General features: G+C 40.2%; 1 protein-coding gene across 7 annotated transcripts in view; it reads left to right on the top strand.

The window, feature by feature from the left end:
- The window catches only part of MARK2 (microtubule affinity regulating kinase 2), a 150,868-nt gene that overhangs the window by 112,313 nt on the left and 16,970 nt on the right, over positions 1-21,585 (top strand). For 2 of the 7 annotated variants that reach the window (XM_075187707.1, XM_075187706.1), the window contains exons 9-17: positions 1,662-1,781; positions 8,571-8,670; positions 10,020-10,132; positions 10,670-10,802; positions 10,975-11,153; positions 11,492-11,589; positions 13,350-13,493; positions 19,610-19,864; positions 20,257-20,283. In XM_075187707.1, the coding sequence (XP_075043808.1) occupies positions 1,662-1,781; positions 8,571-8,670; positions 10,020-10,132; positions 10,670-10,802; positions 10,975-11,153; positions 11,492-11,589; positions 13,350-13,493; positions 19,610-19,864; positions 20,257-20,283 (1,169 nt within the window). The remainder of the gene's footprint in view (positions 1-1,661; positions 1,782-8,570; positions 8,671-10,019; positions 10,133-10,669; positions 10,803-10,974; positions 11,154-11,491; positions 11,590-13,349; positions 13,494-19,609; positions 19,865-20,256; positions 20,284-21,585) is intronic. The other 5 variants (XM_075187709.1, XM_075187708.1, XM_075187712.1 and 2 more) reach the window with 3 other exon arrangements.

The following is a 21,585-nucleotide window of genomic DNA, read 5'->3' as shown; positions in this document are numbered from 1 at the left end:
CGAACGGGATTTTCAGAGTAGTCCCACCCTTAAGGGGCTGCTTTAGAACGTCCCCATGGTAAGCAGTGTCCCCCAGACTGGATGAAAGAGAAAAGAGGATTTATGTACTTACGTTAAATCCGTTTCTCTGATTCTGTCTGGGGAACACTGCGATCCCTCCCTTCTTCTGTGTGCTCTTGTTTGACTGGCCTTACTCCTAAGGCTTTTTAATAACTTAACTAGTTAGGTGCCAACTCCCCCAAGCTCCCTCCACAACCCCATGGTAAGCAGTGTCCCCCAGACGGAATCAGAGAAACGGATTTAACGTAAGTACATAAATCCTCTTTTTCTGCTTGTTCTTCGATAGGTGCATTGTAAACGCAAATCCAAAATAGGGAGAATAAATGATTGGGCTGCCTCGATTGGCATTTTCTTCCTGTATAAGGGGTTATAGATTTCTACAGTCTTAAAAAGGGTAATTTCTAGTGACTGGTCTGATCAGGATTTCAATACTGTCGCTAGAAAAAAAGTATTCACCTATTTCTGCATTTTAAATGATTTTATTACATAATACAGTAAAAATGGCTTTACTCAGGAATTGCCACCAATCAATACAATGCTTTATGTCAAATAAAATACAAGAATTCTAAAGTGATTCTTTATTAGTAAAGTGTTAATTGATTACAGCATTCCTACACACTGATATTTATATAAATAGATGATGTTGATAATATAGATCTATTTTTCTATAGATTTATATCCCTTAGGTAGGAGTGACCATTACATGTAGTATTCTTTCTTTCCTTCTAATATTTCAGTACCTATACATTTACTATAGAGGGTGTACCCTACTTAGGATACCTCTCGGTCATAGACTGAATAGTCGATAGGGATTGTGTATGATATTGATCGTTTAACAATTAGTATAATATAATGCAAATGATCTCTAAATAGTTTCCAGATGTGAAAAGCTGGTAGATAAATGTCCAAACAGGCTTGCAACTGAAGGTGCTTCTACCAAGTATTAACACAAGGGGGTGAATAATTACGTAATCAATTGTCATCTTCATTTGTTTTTAATTAAAAAAATTGTAAAGAATGTTTTACAAAATGTTTTGTGTTTTTAAAGTATGGAATGTTTTGATTCATTGATTTAAGAAAACTTATAGCGGGTGAATATTTGTTCTAGCCACTGTATATGCAAAATTCAGATAGTTTGCAGATATATGTTTAAAAGTAGCATTCTAGTAAGGATTCAGTATCTATGTAAATTGTATATTATGTTCTGATGCACTTGGCCATTTTCCCTCCCGTATAAGGTGTGGTGGGTAATAAACGTGCACACAGTGATTAGACTTTGTGTCTAGGAGCTGCTTGTGTTCAAAGAAATACAAATTCTTTTTTTATTGATTATATTTATTTTTAAACATTGTAGGCATGCATACACACTGAGCTAAATAGGTTCTCTAGTATGCAGACAGGCACTTTTGCCTTCTATTGCCTGTTGAGAAATTCTCTTAACTAGTCATATCCTAGAAAACATGGGGCTTTTTGAGGTAGCTATGACAATTAATACTTAGATTGGTAATGACAAAGGTCTAAAACGAACTCATCCATAACTTAATTTTCACTGCCTTGTCCTGGAATCTATCTCACTGCATGACCTATCTGCTGTCTTTCAGGAACTGCGAGAGCGTGTCTTAAGGGGCAAATATCGTATTCCTTTCTACATGTCTACAGACTGTGAGAACCTGCTGAAAAAATTCCTCATCTTAAACCCAAGCAAGAGGGGCACACTGGAGGTGAGAGCAACCTCTGAATCCTGTCTTCTCATTCTGAGCGTGCCTGAGATTCAACCTATATTAGAGAAAAATAATCCCAACAGGCTCCCCAGAGGAGGACTCTTTCGAATATTTTTGCATTTAGTCTTGAACTGTATCAGCTGTCTGTTGCACAAGCTTTCCTTAAAGCACAAGGATGGGGGCATTTACATTGAGTCCGAGCAGCATGGATTTGTCAGCACTTTACTAGTTTTTGACAGAGAAATATATATATATATATATATATATATATATATATATATATATATATATATATATATATATCTATATCTATATATATATCTATATATATATCTATATATATATCTATATATATATCTATATATATATATATATATCTATATATATCTCTATCTATCTCTATCTATCTGTAGTCTCCCCGCTTACAATCTACACTGTAAATGTTTACAAGTTACACTTGGTGATCTCCTTTTAATATGTTGCTAGAGAGATCAGATATGGTCATATAAATGTTTGACATAGTGAACAAAATTATATAAGCATCACTGTAATAATACAAACATTGTTTGACCTGAAAAAGTAAGCTGCACAATTAAAAATTTAAAACCATTTCTCTTACATCCATCTGGGGGACCCTGCTTAACCATGGGGGTTGAGTCGGGGGGAGGAGTCTGGCACCCAAAGAGTTAACTTTTTTCAGCTGACAGCATATCACCCCCGCCAATTCCCCACATACCTCAGTTTGAATTGGGTGCCCTTGGAAGAAGGTCGCACCTGAAGAGCTCCAAGAGAGACAGTGAACAGGGTTCACTGGTAATAGGTTTTTCCTTTTCTTTTTCAAGTTTTTTTTTTCTTTTGATAGCAGCGAGAGGCTCCGTGTACAACGGAGCTGACTCGTGGGAGAAGCGCCTGTTGGGGGGGGCGGCCCCATTGACAGAGCAGGTGAAACGCTTCTCACAGCGGGAAGCAGTCGGCAAGAGACTCTCCCCGCTGATGCAGGACGGGCGCTGCCATTAGGCAGAAAGCGCCTTTACTGCTGAGGTTCCCCGGAAGCCAGCCGGAGTATACCAAGGTCCTCCTCCCATGGGATGGCAGTGAATTCTTGAGGATGGCGCGCTAATGATAGCACTAGCGGGGAACACATTCTAACAGGTTTTCCCCTAAGATACAGAAAGGGCAAAACGCTGTTAAAGAAAATAACACAGAAGGAGAGCCAGTGGAAGGGGAATGTGTTTGAGGAACACCGCTTCCCCCCCCCCCTGCTGAGTGAGCGCGTGGAAGATCCCTTTTGGCGCCAAGGTTCAAAAGGAGGACAGTTGCAGCAGTCATTTGAAGAGAAGTGCACTGTTGACACATATCTTCCCCGCTGAGTATCACTTTTATTTTCTTATGTGTGTGCATGTGTAGACATGTATATTATAAGACAATGATGTGTTGAGAGAACTGTTGTTTATAAGAAAACTATAAAGTTCTCCAAGCTGTCTTATTTAAATCAGAAATACTATATGTTAAATAACCTAATCTGTATTTCCTGATAATTTGGAGAAGTGTTTGTGAATTTTGAAACGTGATTCAGTTTTTAGCTTATCTTGTGATGGCAGATAAAAGCAAAACAACACGTACCAAACATAATGTCTGTTCAAAGTGTAATGTTAAATTAACACGTGAACGGCTGGATCGGGGGGGCTCTGTGCGGCCTGCACTGTGGCTCCTGTGAAACAGCCTATAGACACCTCCACCATAACGGTAGATCCTCTTGAGTGGGCGGCTGCCTTAACACAGAGAGTTAATACCCTTGTAAATCTGTTATCTAAACCAGTTGAGATCCCATCTACATCTGTGGCTTTTCAGGGTATAACAGTAAGAATGACAGATGAGTCATTTTCCCCAGGGGACGGTTTAAATCCCTCCCCAACCCTCCCAGGGGTTTCCCAGATAGGAGAGGTGGATTGGTCAGCGGTGGCTAAAGGCCTGGACCAGCTTACCCATCTACTGGAGAACCCCAGACACAAACGTAGTGTTAAAAGACGTAGACCAGCTAAAGCGCCGTGGTCAGTGTCAGACTCTGAGAGTTTCTCAGAGGAGGAGGGGGAATTGTTGGACGATTCAGATGTGTCCATTATAGAGTCAGAAAGAAACTCTAGGCACCAGGGTATGGACGATCTGGTAAAAGCAGTTCGTCAGACCCTGGGGTTTGTTGAAGTAGAGGAGACGAAGTCCTTGGACCGCTCTCTCTTTAAGAAAGCTTCTAAGCAGGTGGTCAGGTTCCCTCCCTCAGCCGAGTTGAGGAATATTGGAATATTGGAAATATCCAGATAAGAGGTTCTCTATGCCAAAGAAGTTTGGCGTGTTGTATCCCCTTCAGGAGGAGGATATGACCCGTTGGGAACAGGTGGCGAAGGTGGATGCACCTGTGGCGAGATTGGTTCGTCAGACTACACTACCTGTACCCGGGTCTGCGGCCTTACAGGACGCGACTGACAAAAAATTAGAATCCCTGCTGAAGTCGGTCGTCTTGGCCGCTGGTACTAGCCTCAGGCCAGCTTTGTCCTCTACCTGGGTAGCTAGGGCTATGGAAGCCTGGGCAGGGCAGTTAGTCTGCCTTGCAGGATTCAGATTTACTGCCTCTGGCCATGCAGCTAAGGGAGGCAGCAGGCTATGTATATGAAGCGACCCATAATTCAGCCTCCATAGCTTTGTCTATTTCAGCTACAGCTGTAGTAGCTAGAAGGGCGTTATGGTTAAGGACTTGGAATGCGGATTCAGAGTCTAAAAGATCATTAGAATCCATCCCGTATACGGGTGGGATGCTATTCGGTCCAGAATTAGACTCTTGGATTTTACAGGCTTCAGGGGGCAAGAAGACGTCCTTGCCTGTAAATACTCCAAGACCTAGGGCTAGGCCTAGGTTTAGTTCTTTCAGACAGCCTTTTTACGGGGGCGGGTCTGGCAGAGGCCAGACTACCAATCCAGGGGCCGTGGAATCCAGGAGACAGTCCCGTAGAGGAAGGTCATCCTTTGCCCCTGCGGCGCGGAGAGGTTCTTCCGCCAAGCTGCCGGATAGTCCAGCAGCATGACTACCACCCGCCTCTGGTTACAGAGGGTGGGGTGGGAGGACGGCTGCTTGGGTTTGCCCAGCAGTAGACAAAGTCCTCGGTAGACGAGTAGGTTCAGAATATCGTGATAGAATTCATGGGGCCAGCTCATCTCCGGTTTTGGTTACCTCGCTGGCTTCTGTCAAATCAGAAAGAGCTCAGGGCTGTCGATTTGCTTTGTTTAAACAAAGCTATACAGGCTTAGAATTTCCAGTGAGGGAAAAGGTTTTAGTTACACCCATTCGGGGTGCTAAGGCCAGACTGGTCGTTCAGTCTATGACCGAACTTCTGGAGTATGAAAGGGTCACAGAGAATCCCTTGTCTAAGAATGAGGTTCTTGAGACTAGTGAGGGACTTCGTACGCAGCAGAATGTTGTCTCCACAGGACAAGTTGAGGTCCTAGATGGAGTGGATAGGCAGGATCCTGTCAGACAAGAGGCTGTCAGTAGCCAGGTCTTTGAAGCTGCTGGGAAAGATGGTGACATCTTTCGCGACCTTACCCTGTGCAGGGTTCCACCCCATAAGAGCATTCCCGTGTTCGAGATACCAGTGGAGGAGGTAAGTCCTCAGCTGGTGGTTGCTGGACAAAAACCAAACAAAAGACAGGAAGGTCCCAGAGTTCTGCGCAAGAACAAGGGATCCACTGGTAGGGGACGTCCTAACAAGGCCTTGGGGCTGCAGGTAAAACCTGCCCCACAGGGTCCCGTGGAGAGTCAGTCTGGGGGATCGTCCAGTCTTTCTGGTACTGCCAGTAAGGCTGTGAAGAGATCTGCTGACCCTGGGACAGTTCTTGCGTCAGAGGCTGAACCAGCTGAATTTAATGGCAGAGCCTTAGAATCCAGTCTGTGGAGAGCGAGAGGTTTCTCGGGGGGTGTAATAGGCACACTCCTGAATGCCAGAAAGCCGGTTTCAGCCAGAATTTACCATCGTATCTGGTGTGTGTGTATATGTATGTATGTGTGTGTGTGTGTTGTAAGAAAAAGTCTTACAATTCTAAAACCTTTGGTCTGGCTAGATTTTGCGCCTTCTTAGTGTGGTTTAGAGGCGGGGCTTAAACTTGGAACCTTAAAGGTTCAGGTATCTGCTTTGTCAGTGTATTTCCACAGACGGCTGGCGGAGCTTCCGGATGTTAAGACTTTTCTACAGGGAGTGCTTCACATCCAGCCGCCCTACGTGCATCCTGCGGAGCCTTGGGATCTTAATATGGTCCTTAGCATGTTGCAGGAGCCTCCCTTTGAACCTCTACTCTCAGCAGAGTGGCGGTTCTTGACATGGAAGACAGTCTTCCTGCTTGCTATCGCCTCGGCCAGAAGGGTCTCGGAGCTGGGAGCTTTATCCTGCAAAGAACCTTATCTGGTTTTTCATGAGGATAGAGCAGTTTAAAGGACTGTTCCGTCTTTTCTCCCTAAGGTGGTCTCAGGTTTCCATATTAATCAGGATATAGTTGTTCCAGTGTTCAGAGAGGAGCCTCAGACTCCTGGAGCAAAGACAAATAAATATTTGGACGTAGTGAGGGCATTACGTATATATGTTAAGAGATCTGCAAAGATACGCAAGACAGATTCTCTATTTGTATTATTTGACTTTTCCAAGCGGGGATGACCAGCATCTAAGCAAACTATTGCCAGATGGCTTACCCTGACTATCAGGGAGGCTTATGTCCGTATTAATCTCCCTGTGCCGAAGCGTATTGTTGCCCATTCTACCCGGTCGGTTGGGGCATGTTGGGCTGCTCGTAATGGAGCCACGGCGGACCAGCTGTGCAGGGCAGCCACCTGGTCCTCTGTCCATACCTTTACAAAATTCTACCAATTTAATATATTTGCGTCTGGGGACGCCTCCTTTGGCCGTAGTGTCCTACGTGCAAGGAGATCAGAGCGGTCCCACCCTTCAGAGGTATTGCTTTAGTAAGTCCCCATGGTTAAGCAGGGTCCCCCAGATGGATGTAAGAGAAAACGGGATTTATACTTACGATAAATCTTTTTTTCTGAGTCCATCTGGGGGACACTGCGGTCCCCCCCGTCTTTTCGTTGTTTTCTTTTACCTCCACTCCCCCCTCTGTTGAGTGGTGTGTCTTGGTTGATTGGCCTATCATCCTAGGGCTTTAGTAATCAAACTGAGGTATGTGGGGAATTGGCGGGGTTGATATGCTGTCAGCTGAAAAAAGTTAACTCTTTGGGTGCCAGACTACTCCCCCCCGACTCAACCCCATGGTTAAGGAGTGTCCCCCAGATGGACTCAGAGAAAAAGATTTATCGTAAGTATAAATCCCGTTTTTTACAGAAGATTTTTAGGAGGGCTCTTGGTCCCTCACATTTTGAGATATATTTTCTTTTTGTTTACCTTCAAGGCTCTTAAATCCTTCATTTCACAGGTAGGCATTGCATAGGAAGTATGAGTGTAAACTAAATTTGGTTAGAAACTTAGGTGCCATACTATGCATCTTCTGCAATCTGTTCTTATGGACGTCCATGGTACAGGGTTTTCAGTTATCCAGCCACTAGAATAAAAAGCATGAATTTCTTTTGGCAAGGCCTCAAAATAAGCAAACAGTTTTATTCTAGTCAATATGGTTGAGGTTGAAGAAAAGCCATTTAATGGTAATTGTAACCTGTTTCGGTGATAAATTTCAGATGTTGCTCCTTAGATGCTGTTGTAGTCAACTTGTCATCACCTTTTCAGCTCTGTCTCCACCACCTACATCTCATCTACTCTTAAGCTTGGCTAAGCAGACGTTTAATATTAATTTTGGATCTCTGGAGCATGTCACGGAAATAACATTTGGGGTAAAACGGCCCATTGCTACTGTAAATAGTAGCAGTAATAGAATTGAGGAATATATTTCTGATGATCCCTTTTTTTTTTTTTCTGCTTGTCAAGAAGAACTTGAACCAGTTGTGCACTGCACTTTCTAGTCACAATGCTGCTTTAGGTGTGCCATTTTTTTTATTTCTCTCTATATTTTGTTTTGTGTAGGATTTCCATGAATATTGTCAATCAAACCTAGTGGACTAAGTGCGGAGTGATGTTTGCATGAAAAAAATAGCTTGATTTTACTTTTACTTTTGAATTAACAATTACTGGAAATATGGCAACACCCTTCGTTTACTGAATATTGAATTTAGATGCAAATTTGCACTGAACCACAGAACCCCATTGACTTTTATCTGCTTAGTTCAAATTAGTCATTTCAATCTAGTGTCTGGTTGCTATGGATTAGTGCAAATATTGTGTACAGAATAAGTGATTTTTCAGTATACTGTCCCTTTAATTAAAGCTGGAGTCATGAGCCACAAATTAGAAGGGTGTAATTTGTTTAAACAAAATTGCATTACATGATATTACAGTACTGCGTAATCTAGTGTTATGACAAACCTCTGGTAGTGTCTAAGGAGTGTTTAATCATGGTTACCAATTGTACCTAGTATCCCAAGTTTTAGATTGGTCTCTGGAAATTTTCCTGTTTTTATTATTGTCCAGCTGCACAGTATAAATACAATCAACCTATATATTGAATGCAATTCTCTGTGTATTTAGTGCAGTGAATTTTTTTTAAGATTCTGTATTTAAAATGTAAAATAAAAGTTATAAGCAAGTCGTGACTTGGTTTGTAGTGCATGTATAGACAGTGTCCTTGGAAAATACTTTAAAATGTGGGCAGCTAAGCTTAAAGCTTGATTGTTTTTATTCCTAGCAAATCATGAGGGATCGTTGGATGAATGTGGGACACGAAGATGATGAGCTGAAACCATATGTTGAGCCAGTTCCAGACTATAAGGATCCCAGAAGGACAGGTCTGTTTTTTCCCTCTTATTTATATAAAGAAGCTTCTCATAGAGGTCTCATGTCCTTAGCAGAAATCTCCTTTATTGCATTGGTGTAATAGTAGAAATATCAATCCCACAATTCATATTGTAATTGGAGCAGAAACAAAGATAATAGAATAAGGTTCACACCACACTTGTGGAAAATGTGAGTTAGAAGTTCCCCAGAAAGAACATGTGCGTGCTCAGCCACTGCAACCTGTTACATATCACTGCTTAATGCACATTATGAGAGGTGTGTGTTATACCTGTGACACAGTTCTGCTTTATAGTGGGAAGTGTGATCAAATGAACAGACATATGCAGTACATCTTACTGCCTTACCCTGAGGAGGAGGCAAATACTTTGACTTTTTCACTTTACATAATTCTTTTCTCTGTTGGAACATAGTTGTAGATGGACTTATATGTATAGAAAGACAGACTGCCTTGTGTGAAGTTTCTCCCTGGCGTGCATGAGAAGCAGTGTATTAACAGCTGAGAGATGTGCTCAATGTATTTTCATTAGTAACTAATCTCATTCCCTCTGGAATGGCAACTACTAAATCTATTTCTTGCAGAACTTACCCTGCATTTGCTGCTGTTACCCCCTTTTCATTCACCTTGGAACATTGCAAATCATTTAGAGCTGGTGAACTACAGTTGTTGCAAATATAAATACATTTTGGAAATGGCATGGGCCTGGAGAAATTGGGTTCTGCAAAAGACAGTTATGTGCTTGAATCTCTGGAGGAAAGGCTTTGGTTCTCAAAATGTTGTGGACATGTTTCTTGGGTTGACAAATAAACATGCTATATGCCTACCACATGGTATTCTTACTTAGAAGTGGAACGAGTCTGAATTGAAATGTAATGTTGCACATATTAAAGGGCAGGAGGCAGAAGTGTTTACATTGGAGTCTGGCACGTGCTGACACAAGGCAATTCTTGTGCTACGTTCAGAGATGTTAAGGAAAGAATTATAAAATGACAAGTGAGTTTTATGGAGCACTGCTCTATCGCCAGTTGGGAGTCACAAGGTGGTTTTCCAGGGCCTTTGCATAGGTTTCATTTCTGGTTTTTTTCCGTTTTGCTCATAAAAGCATAGTTAACAAAAATTTCTAGACTTAACACATTACTTAAAGTTGTTTTGTTATGTCTGGAATCTGTTTGCTACCTGTAAAAGTGGACTATTCAATTTCCTTTTGTAACAGTTATACTTCCATGTTTTTAGTTTGTTAATTTGTTACTATTGTATGATCAGAGCTTGATCAAGTACATGATTTCTGTCACATTTCTGATCATTAATTACAAGTTGAGGTTTTTTTTCTTATACATACAGAGTTAATGGTAACTATGGGCTACTCTCAGGAGGAAATCAAGGAGTCTCTTGTTGGCCAGAAATATAATGAGGTCATGGCCACCTACCTGCTGCTTGGATACAAGTCATCTGAGGTACAGTTTGAGATGTGGGCAGTCATTGATGCCTATATGTACATTGAAATGCAAAGTTTTAGTAAGTAAATGAAAGTGTTAATTCAGTGGGAATTTGGAAATAACTGATGAGCTTCCTATGGTCTTAACTTTTGGGAAATTTATAATAAATGAAATGTTAGTATGACAGAGGTTGATATAATGAGCATTTAACACAATGCAAGTGGTACACTTAATATCATTCAATAATTCCCTCGCAATACATTATGCATTCAGAAGAAGGGAATTTTCTCCTTAGTCATTGTAGGTTAACAGCAAACCATGTAGTTGACCATGGTATTGCATGCAGAATGTATCAATAGTTTGTGTGCTAACATTACATAACAAAACATGTTTTAGTTGTATCTTGGAAGCAGCATGCCTCAATCAAAAGTGATATCCCTAAAGTAAAAGTAGCAAAGGCAGAGTATTTTTCTTCCATTTCCCCAGGCCTTTATTTAGTTATTTACTTGGAACAAGCATAACCTTTATTTTCTATTTTTGTCCTATTTTCCTCAGTTGGACAATGACAACCTGACCTTAAAGCCAAGACCCCCTCCAGACATCACCAACAGCACAGCCCCTTCCCCTGTTCACAAGGTGCACCGAAGTGTATCTGCCAATACCAAGCAGAGGAGGCTCAGTGACCAGGGTGAGTGCTGCCTTATTTAATCTGTGCTTATTCATGGTTTCCTATATTGTCGCAGTCAGTGTACATAATGAAAAGACCCAGTAGGATGTTGCTGCATCTATTCTAAAATAGCATGCGTATTGCAGTAGACATACATATGTTGTCATTTTTCTTTTCTTTGTTTTCTTGTCAGTTGGGCCAGTCATCCCCACATCAAATTCCTACTCTAAAAAGACCCAAAGTAACAATGCAGAAAACAAGCGGCCTGATGAGGAGCGAGAGAGTGGGCGCAAATCCAGCAGCACAGTTAGGGTGCCACCAAGTCCCTTATCTGGACTGGAGAGAAAGAGAACCACTCCAACTCCATCTACGGTGAGGAGTTTCATATGTGTCATTGAAAATTTACACAGGGAGCCTTTGTTGCAATATTTCATGCAAGTTTTAGGAGGAACTCCTTATCATTTTTTGTTTAGATTGTAATGTGTGTGTGCTTTAATTGTGCAGAATTGTACAGAAAAGTTCCTTCCTTTTAAGAGCAACTTTAATAATTTAAGTAATGACCACAATACACAATTCAATGTGTTGTTTAACTGCCATTGATGTAGTACTTTTGCCATTGTAATTCCCAGAGTCACCAGATGAGTTCACAACTTCATTTGCTGGGTCCTTATTATCCATTTAAAAGCACTTGTTTTTTCTGCTCTTTACAGAACAGTGTATTGTCCACTGGTACCAATCGTAGTCGCAATTCCCCCATGCTAGAGAGATCCAACCTTGGACCTGGATCAGTCCAGAATGGCAAGGATAGGTAAGAAGCATTTTCATTATTTCTGCTTATTGTAAACTTGGATTATTGGAACATCAATGACTTGTCAATTCCTGAGTTGAACCTCTTTTAGACATTCTAGCTCAACTTTGATATGTTAGTACACACTAGTAATTAAAAAGGTCAATTATCAAATTTTGACCAAATCTATTTTTTTTTTTATTTACATGACCATTTGTAATTCACCTAGGGGTAAATGTATCAATCTCTGGTTTTGTCAACTCGCGGTAGTTCGGCGAGATGCCAGCTAAAATTTAAAGCAGAGCTGCCTTGTAAAGGGAAGTTTCCCTTTACAAGGCAGCGCCGCTTTAAATTTTAGCTGTCATCTCGCCGAACTACTGCGAGTTGACAAAACCGGAGATTGATACATTTACCCCCTAATCTTCTAAAGGCAAATTGGCATGTAAATCGCCAAGCATATTACCCTTTAAAAACAAGTCATATATACATTTAACGATGACAGAATTAATACATTTCTGTATTGTAAAGTTGCAAAAGGGTCATTTGAAATATTACCATGGAAATCACTAAAATTAATCTTGCAGCTTTCAAACAGACTAGATTGCCTGACAACTAATTGTCAGGCAATCCAGAGAGTTGTAAGTTGTCAGCCCAGATACACTAGAAAAATTTCCACGGTGTTATTTCCTTGCTTTGCCACCGGACCCATAATGTTGAATGGGGCAGTTCATCCAATCACAAGTGTCCTGCCAGTCGCATGCAGTGCTGACATTCCAGAGTTTTTCTCATTAAGTTCTATGGGTAATGCATTTCAGTGGGGGTTTACTCCCATTAAAATGCATTGACTGTTCAAATGAATGGTAAAACATAATGATTTTTTAATCTTCAATTGGGAAGAATGGGGGATGAATTGACAGTTTTTTGTATTATATCCCTTGCTCAAGAAAAGGCAGACTTTTAATGAAAATTGACTCATTGACCTTGAAAAATATTAGAACCCAATTTTGAAGTATGTTACTTAGAAATGTAACCCATAGCTGTAAGTTCAGTGTCTTATGAAGTGGTAACCCCGATCAAGAGATTGTGAACTTGCCGTGGGATTCCTATTATTAACTTTGTTTGTTTTTTTTTTATTTTAAATCAAATTGTTTTTATTTGCACTTTTCAGTAAACCTACAACAAATTAAACAATGCAGTACTAAATCTTAAAAAAAACACCAACTGCAAACAATACGTATCCCCCAAGTACTAAGAAATGCATAATTGTCAAACAGCTTGTGCAATAAGTCAATAATTCATAATAAGGAAACCCAACCACCAAAGTATTACTGAGATTCAGACAATTGCAAGAATAAGTGGGCGGGTGACCAACCAGCGACACTATTTGAATTATTGTGGAGAAATATTGGCCTGTCTGGTTCTTATTTACTCTGCTAAGCAGAAATGTGTACCCCAGTTGCTATCCCCAAATAAGTGCATTTGTCTTCCCACATTGGCATCTGTTATGCTTATTTTTTCATAGTGGTCAAGTTGTCCATTTGTTTTATCCATAAATCTCCTTCTGTTTGTTGTGGTTAAGACAGATTCATTAGCAAGACATAACACAAAAGAGGTTACAGAGACATATTTTGTGTTTTTCTGTGCTCTATATTCCATCCATGTGTTGCAAAAAAAAAAAAAATTGTTGCTGAAAATCTCCTCCCTACCTTGCTTTTTCCTTTATGTTGCTGTGTGCATCCATATCCTGTTTTGTATCTCCATATCCACCCTCCTCCACCCAGCTTCTCCACGCCTGGTTCCCGTGCCTCCACTGCTTCTGCCCCAGCCACTTCAGCCCGGACCCGTCAGCATCAGAAATCCATGTCCACCTCTATGCATCCTTCAAAACCCACACCTTCTTTGGAGGGCAACTGTGACAGACCAAGGCAAGTGCAATATTAGGTCTGGTGGAAAACATGACTACAAATAATTCTTAGGACTTTAATATATTCAGTTAGAATGATTTGTGCCTTTTATAGGACATACTGCTATTAAATGTATAGTGTCCAAATCCCTTTAATTGGTTTATCACACAGGTGGTAGATACTCACTGAAAAGTCTCTACAAATATAATTATAAATTTGGGTTGGGCAGTTACCTGATAAAGATTTAAGCTCAATATCTATAATCCATAGCATCACAATACCAAAATCGTTCTGTATGCAATATATTGGGAATATGAAAACAAATCATTCATATATAAAGTACGTTGAATATGTAGTGCACTTGGTACATTACTGAGATTGTACTCCGGTGATCGGAAGAAATAATCTGTATGTCATCAAAATCTTTGTCCACACCTAGTAACTGTGTTTATGATCTGCATCTGGAAGAGATTCCTCTGGTATTTCTGAAGTTTCTGTATCCTGCCCTAGTATTTTAATTGTTGCAAAATATCACTCCTACTATTTAAAAAAACAAAACAAACTTTACCAGTAGAAATATTCAAAATAATGCTTACTATAAGCTTTCTAACAACAAATAGGTTTGTGCTTTTTTCTGTATTATAGGTAAATGAAATAAAGATCTGGCAAAACCAAAGTTGTGTTCTTGCAGCTGCATGAGACCCCAAATCTCAGCTTGTGATAAATTTAATCAAAATTGTTTGGATTTTTTCTAGTATTGAGCCAGCATAAAATTTACAGTAGTAGTTTGTTTTATCCTTTAAAAAATACAGTTCAATTAATGGTCATAATGTATACTTCTCATCCCGTAAAGCTTTATAAAGGGGAAAAAGATGCACAATTCTATTTAAGTCTTATACATATGTGCATAAATTGACATAAGTCATAAATAACATCCAAAAGCACTAAACAATAATAGTAAGTGGGTACAATTGTTTTGAGGACACATTTTTTTATCCTTTTGGCTATAAGTTTCTTATATATCCAGAAATTCCTTGCATGTTGTAGAATGATGCTACAAGTTGATTTCAAGAAATTTTTGGGTATTTAGCAATGCATGATTTAAGCAAGAGTCTATACACGAAATTATTGCTTTGGAAGAATTATATTTACAATTTAAGGTAACATTGTTTAGCAATTCCATAATTTTAATATTGCAGATTTCCCCCCAAAAAATGCTATTTATGAAAGTTTTTTCATGATGTCTGGAAATTATATTTTTTCCACTTAAAGGGTGATTTTTTAGTACTTTCAGATGAATAGACTGAAGTGATAGAGAATCTGTAAAATAAGTGTAAATGATACTCGACAGTGTTTTTTTTTTTTTCCTTGTAACTTTCTTGTTTTGGTCTGTTTATATCACAACTGTTTTCTCTTTAGTTCTATTTGTAAATGCCCTTTTGCAAGCTTATTAGAACAAGGAAGTCACAACATATGCTTATCTGAAGCCAGCATAAACTAATGTTGTTTTGCTGCCATTGCAGCCTTATTGCTGCTGTTCCGTTTGAAAACGGGTAACAGTGCACACTTTTTTCTCTAAAGTTGTGTTTAGGAAGAACCTTTGTCTGCTATTACTAAGCAAATATATGGAATCTCCCCTCTGGTTTGACTCTTTTCATTCACATTGCAGTATAATTTATCTCTAGCGTTCGTTGGGGAACACTGGAAACATATTCCCTAGATGGGATCTTGTCAGTTGTTTTAAGTCCCACAGGAGCAGGGTGCTTAAGGTGGTGTGGCCTACACCAAGGTTGGGATACAATTAATTTTATTTTTTTATTTTATTACTGTCCTTTTTTAATTTTTAGTTACACTTGCAGCTGTCAGAGAGCTTATCTGCTTCAGTGTCAGAATGGTGATAAGTCATTCTAAAATACCTAGTGGACAGTCTGGTATGAATCACCTTTTCCCGCCTTGTGCAGATGAAGACCGTCCGCTGTGGATAGACCCTGCAGGTGGTAGTGGCAACCTGGTGGAACCTGTAAATCATTAGCCAAGTCTTTTGCTGAGCTTACTCAGCTGGTCAATTGTCCCAAGGGACTATATGAGGATAATGGTCCCTCAATCTCCACTCTCAATTTAACTGCTTTGGATCCAGTCCCTGCAGGGACACTTTCTCGGGCCTCACACCCCTTTACCCCATAAGAACCGCCTTCCTCAGCTTTAGAGAGGGTTTTGCAAACTATGGAAGTCATAGGAGGTTTCTGACCTTTCCTCTAAGGAAGAAGATGAGGGACTGGTAGAATCGGACAGTCGTTTTTGGATGAAGACTCCTCTAGACAAGGGATTGATGACACAGTGAGGGCTGTATGTCACACCCTCAATATTCAGGACACTGTGTCTCCTGAACCGTCCTTGTTTAAAAGTGAAAAAACAATACATTTCTTTTCCTTGATCAAATGAGCTGTTGGGGCGAATCATGGGGCAAACATGATATAAGGTCTCATGCAGAATTCTAGCTTTTTGCCGACTTTCCAGAGAGGATAGGGAAAAATTGCAGTCCCTATTTTGTTGCAAGTTTATCTAAAACCACTCCAATTCCTATTTTAATTACTGCTTTACTTAAAGATGGTTCGGATAGAAAACATTAAGGCTTCTTGAAATCTCTTTTTGTGGGTGCTGGGGCATCCCTCAGACAAATTCTGGCTTTGTTCAGGGTTATATTAAAGCTGTTAAATGCTCAAATCAGATTTCTGAGGGTCTTCACTGTAGTAGGTGATGGCCTTACTGCCGTTAGTATTTTGGCCTCAGTTGTAGCAGCCCAAAGTACTCTGGCTCAAGGCATGAATGGTTGACCATGAATCCAATATAACTCAGGAGTCCGTTCTGTTCGTAGTCAAAGTCTTCTTTGGTTCGGAACTGGACAAAATGATCAGTCAGGTCACGGGGAAGAAGTGCCTTCCGTCGTGTTTAATGCACCTAAATTGAAAGGCGCTTATATTAGGAGCCAATTCTTCCATGTGGAGGACAGCAAACAGGAAGACAGGCTTGGTTGTGTAAAAGTCCAGCCGCCAAACCACCTGAAAAACAAGAAGTACGTCTGGCACTCTGTCCACCTGGAACCTCCTGTGGCGAGAGTCCTTGTCCTTCAGGGATCAGTGTATCATTTCCACTTCAGACACCTGGGTGAGAAGCATATTAGATCTGGGCTACATAATAAACCTTCTGAAGCATCCTTCCCAGAAGGTTTTTTGTAACAGGTCTTCCTGTAGACAATCCCCTCTGGAGACCATCAATTTTTTTAGTGTTCTCTGGGGTCATCATTCCAGTCCCAGAAAGGCTTGAAATTCTATGCAACCTTTCATAAGTCCAGAAAGCAGATTGTTTCCAAACAATTTAGAACCTGAAAGACCTTCATTTTCGTGCTGTTGGGTTCAAGGTGAGTTTCTGAGATTCGTAATAAGCCGAATGGTGCCCATGAACATTAGGGATGCATAATTACAATTCTGGGAATGTCACATTTGCCTTCCTAAATTTTGCTATCCAATATCCGCATTTTCAATTTCAGGCCTTTCTATTCGGTCTAGTGAAGTTACTATGGGTCTTTACAAAGATCATTGTGACATTTTCGGCTTCCTTGAGAGCTAGTGGTGTTGGTCATCCCTTATTTGGACAACCTGCTAATCGAGGCATGGACAAAGTTACCAATCTGTGTTCTGGAGCTAAAAGGTTTTGTGAAAGTTAAGCTTTTTCTAAGAGAAAAGCTGATGAAAACCCAGCAATGCCAAAGCGATAGCATACATTAGCCATAAAGCTCACTTGTGATGAAGGAAGTCAAAGGGAACATGCGCTGAGAAAAGCTAAATGTTCCAACAATCTCGGCTGCATTCATTCCAGGAGTGGAGAACTTGGTGGTAGACTTTCTCGGCAGGAATGCTCTACCTCCAGGCGAATGGTCCTTTAATTCACAGATGTTTCTAAAAATAGTATCAAAATGGAGTCATCCAGATGTCTAGATGATATCAGTTGAACAACAATCTAGACCACCATTGCTCAAGGACAAGAGACACAAAAGCATTTCTAGTACCTGCAATGTTGGTTCCTTTGAATATTCAACTGGTTTACCTGTTCCCTATGATACGATACTACCAAGAGTTCTACAAAAAAGATAAAAAGCGAAGGTGTTTAGGAATATTTGTAGCTCCAGATTGGCCAAGGAAGATTTTCGAACTGGCAACAAGTCCATCAGTGTGTTTTCAGCTAAGACCGGACCTATCGAGCCAAGAAGTTCATGGTTTCCATCAGGGATGCATAATTACACTGGCATCAGAATTTGCTTTGATTGGTTTTAATGACTTGGTTGTTGAATCCAAGATCCTCAAGGCCTCTTGGGTAACGTGGTGGAAACCATGCTGAGCTAGAGAAAAAGATCCTAGTCCCCTATAATGCACAAGAGAGGAGTTGGACAGCAACCAAGTAAATGATTGCAGGATGTAATTTATTTCAACAGGATTACATAAGAGCAGGTAAACCTGTTCTTGAAAATGTAAGAGCATATTTCACCAGTTCATTGAGTGCTTCTTGGGTGACTCATCATGGGGCCTTAGGAGAACAACTGTGCCAAGCAGCTACGAGGTCCTTCTGTCCATACATTCACAAAGTTTTACAATTTGAAAGGTTTTTTTGCATCTCTAGAGATGGTAGTTGAAAAAAATTGAGTACAGTAAGCTCTTAGCATTCCCTCCCATATGGACTGCTTAGGAAACTTCCCTTGGTTCCAGGGTCACCCAGTCTATACTAGAGATATTTGTACTTGTGTGCTAAATCGTTTTTCATTGGGGGGCACCCACCCAATTTTTGCTCTGGTTCTGTCCTTTGACTTAAATTGCCTTTTAGGGGTAGCAAGGACAAAGTTCCATTTCTCCTTGTTCCATCAAAAGTTATGTCTTTGTCCCTCCTATATTGGAGCTGTGTTAGAAAAATGCTGACAAGATACTAGCTATGGCGAGCTCAGGGAGGACAGAAACCTCCCGTGGAACAGAAGGGAAATATATTGCCCTTCTGCTCCACGGGAGGTTTCTGTCCTCCCTGAGCTCGCCTTAGGACACCTGCATTACGGTTTGACAGGTGTACCGCCCCAGTCAACTCCCCAACTGCCACTGTCCTCTGAGCAGGTCACGGGCCGCAATGATCAGCCCTCTGGTATTCTGTAGAGCCGGCTTGGGCACCCCTGTACCTATGTAGTAGTTGTAGACCTGCCAGAGAGAGCATGCTGGAACTTGTAGTTTCACAGCTCCTATAAAAAACCATTGATTTTTCTAAATGATTCATTGAAAATGGTAACTTTTCTGACACCTCCTGCTTAAAACCCAAAAAGTCAGAAGGATCGTGAGGCCCCGCTTTCACGGTCTGTATTCATACTGAAAATCAAGATCAATCGAGCTTTTGCCCTTCTGGAAGGATCCCAGGTTTCAGTGAAGAATTTCTATGGTCCGTGGTCCCAGTTTCACCCCATGATCTTTGAGAAAAAGATTTAACAGAAGTACAAAAGTGTAATTATTTTTTTGTTGTACTTTGATTCCAATATATGTTCAATATACAAACAAGAGAGCGCCAAACATAGTGTAATATTATCAGTTTTTCTTTCAAAACAGTGAAGTTCTCAATCTAATTAGCCACATGCCAAATGTATAAATCAGAATAGCTTCTATGAAGTGCTTGTTATCTTCATATAGTGAAACAGGATATTTCCATAACAAAGATGCTGTTTTGCTCAATATTTTACTGTTTTGGGTCGCAATATTTTATCCTAGTATTTTTTTGTTGCTTGAGTATATGAAGACAGCAAGCACTTCAGATGAGCTATTATGATTTATACATTTGATATGCGGATTAGTTTGAGCACTTTACTGTTTTGAAATAATTGATAATACTATACTTTGGTGTTCTTTTTCTTGTTTGTGTATTCTAGATTCATACCTGGAACAGGTATCGAAGACTAGAGCAGTCTACTGTATTGTGATAATGTCATTCGATTTTTCTCTTTATTATATATGATTATTTTGTTGTTAATCTAGCACTGTAAATTTTATTTTTGTGATATATTTAACAATATTTACAAGAATCTGGATTATATTTTTCCTCTCTACACCTTACAGCACAGCCCCCCAAAGGGTCCCTGTTGCATCTCCATCAGCTCACAACATCAGCAGTGCTGCCACAGAGAGGACCAATTTCCCTCGTGGAGTATCCAGTAGGAGCACTTTTCATGCTGGTCAGCTTCGCCAAGCTCGGGACCAGCAGAACCTGCAGTTTGGAGGCGTTACACCGGCCTCTCCTTCTGGCAATAGCCAGGGACGACGAGGGGCAACCGGTAATCTCTTCAGCAAGTTCACATCCAAGTTTGTACGCAGGTAAGCAATCAAAGCTGAACTCAAACAAATGCCTGCGCAAATAGAGCAAATGTTTTCACTAGAGAGGCTGCATTTATTTAGATTATTCTGAAGTTAAACTATACATTGTGTATACAATTACTTTTCCGATTTATACCTTTCAAAATTGTCAGTTTTAGTATTAGGAATTTTTTCAGGATACTCATGCTGCCCTATTCAGTATAATTTGTAGTGTGCTCGATAAGATCAAGATGTCTTTAATGTAGTATTCTTTGATAATCGCTACAGTCCATCAATGAAGGGGTTAGAATTCAGTAATGTCATAATTAGACATAATTTATTTTTTTCCTACCCCCTCACTTATCTGTTGTTGTTTTTTTTTTCTTCTGTTTTCCTCCCATACCACTATTTAGAAATCTGTCTTTCAGATTTCCAAGAAGGTAGGCATATATTCCCCGACTCCTAATCTTTCTCTCAAACACTGCTGTCTTTTCTCTGTTGTCCTTCCTGTCTACTAAACACTCTTACCTTTTATGTCCTCTGCCTTTAGGACAGTGTGTGTGTGTGTGTGATCGTGGCTCTACATAGAGAACTGAGGCAGACTCAGGGCCTAATTCTAAATTGATAACGTTAAAGCCATGGATGTGTGTCTCAGCAGTTTGGGCCAGATGCTCCTGACAAGGTTCTGAGCTGCCTCACGTCTCTGGCTGTCTATATCTGGGTGTAGCAATTAATTTCCAGGTCTCTGTTACTGACTGTTGCTCCTCTTTCTATGCTGTCAGCATTATAGACCCTTTTTGTTGTAATATCCTTTGCACACTGCAGTTGGAAATGTGCTATTTTTTTGCCCTTTTTTCTATTTTTTGTAGAGCTAATCATTCAACTTCCCTGTAGAGCCAGCAATCTGATATACATAGTGTTTTAGAACCATTATTTCAGTGTGATACTTAAATTGATATAATTTATCTACAGTATAACCATTTGCTGACCATAGCCCATTATATGATCTAAGGAACATGCAGTGAATTATTTATGATGTTGATAAATATTTTATAATTCCCTAGCCAGTAAAGAATATATAGGGACATCACAAAATAACATTCTTTTGTCAGCAGAAAGAAAATATTTAAGCCAGGTGCATTTTAGCACTTTAAAACTTCTGCAGTGTTCCAAGGTTTCCCCCCCTCCCCCTCTCATTTGGTGCTTTGTACTCTGACAGCTTTATCAAAGAACATAGAGTGGGTCTTGTGTGGTTTTTTGTTTTGTTTTCTGCACTTTTCCATACACACCCTCCCAGGTACTTGTGGTTCTCACCCTCCATCCCAGCCACCATGTTACCTGCCATCTGGACATGTGCAGGATCACTCTGCGCATGAATATAGGAGACATCCGCCCGCACAAACGGCCAGCTTTCTGCATCGGAGAGACTGAGAGGGGGCTGTATCAGCTGCTTCAACCTTTGCCAACTCTAAAATAGGATTAACACTGTGGTGTCTGTAAATCATTATTTGACAGCCTGATATGTTTTATAGGAAAGCAAATTGGTTAAAAAAAATAGCATCAACTTAGTGGCAATAAGGTATTCTTATAATTAAAGAGTGTTATTTTATTAAATGTATAATGTAGAGCGCAAACTGTTTTCAGAGAATGATGTTATTGCACTTCTACGCAGTGGCCTGCAGTGTTCTTGAAATTCAGGCGAGCTAATTTTTCTACACATTACACCAGGACATCTCTCTAGG

The sequence above is a fragment of the Mixophyes fleayi genome, chromosome 10, assembly GCF_038048845.1.
Source record: "Mixophyes fleayi isolate aMixFle1 chromosome 10, aMixFle1.hap1, whole genome shotgun sequence".
In the NCBI taxonomy this organism is placed as follows: domain Eukaryota; kingdom Metazoa; phylum Chordata; class Amphibia; order Anura; family Limnodynastidae; genus Mixophyes; species Mixophyes fleayi.
Note: the sequence above shows the minus strand (reverse complement) of the source record. Positions and strands in the feature narration are given on the sequence as shown.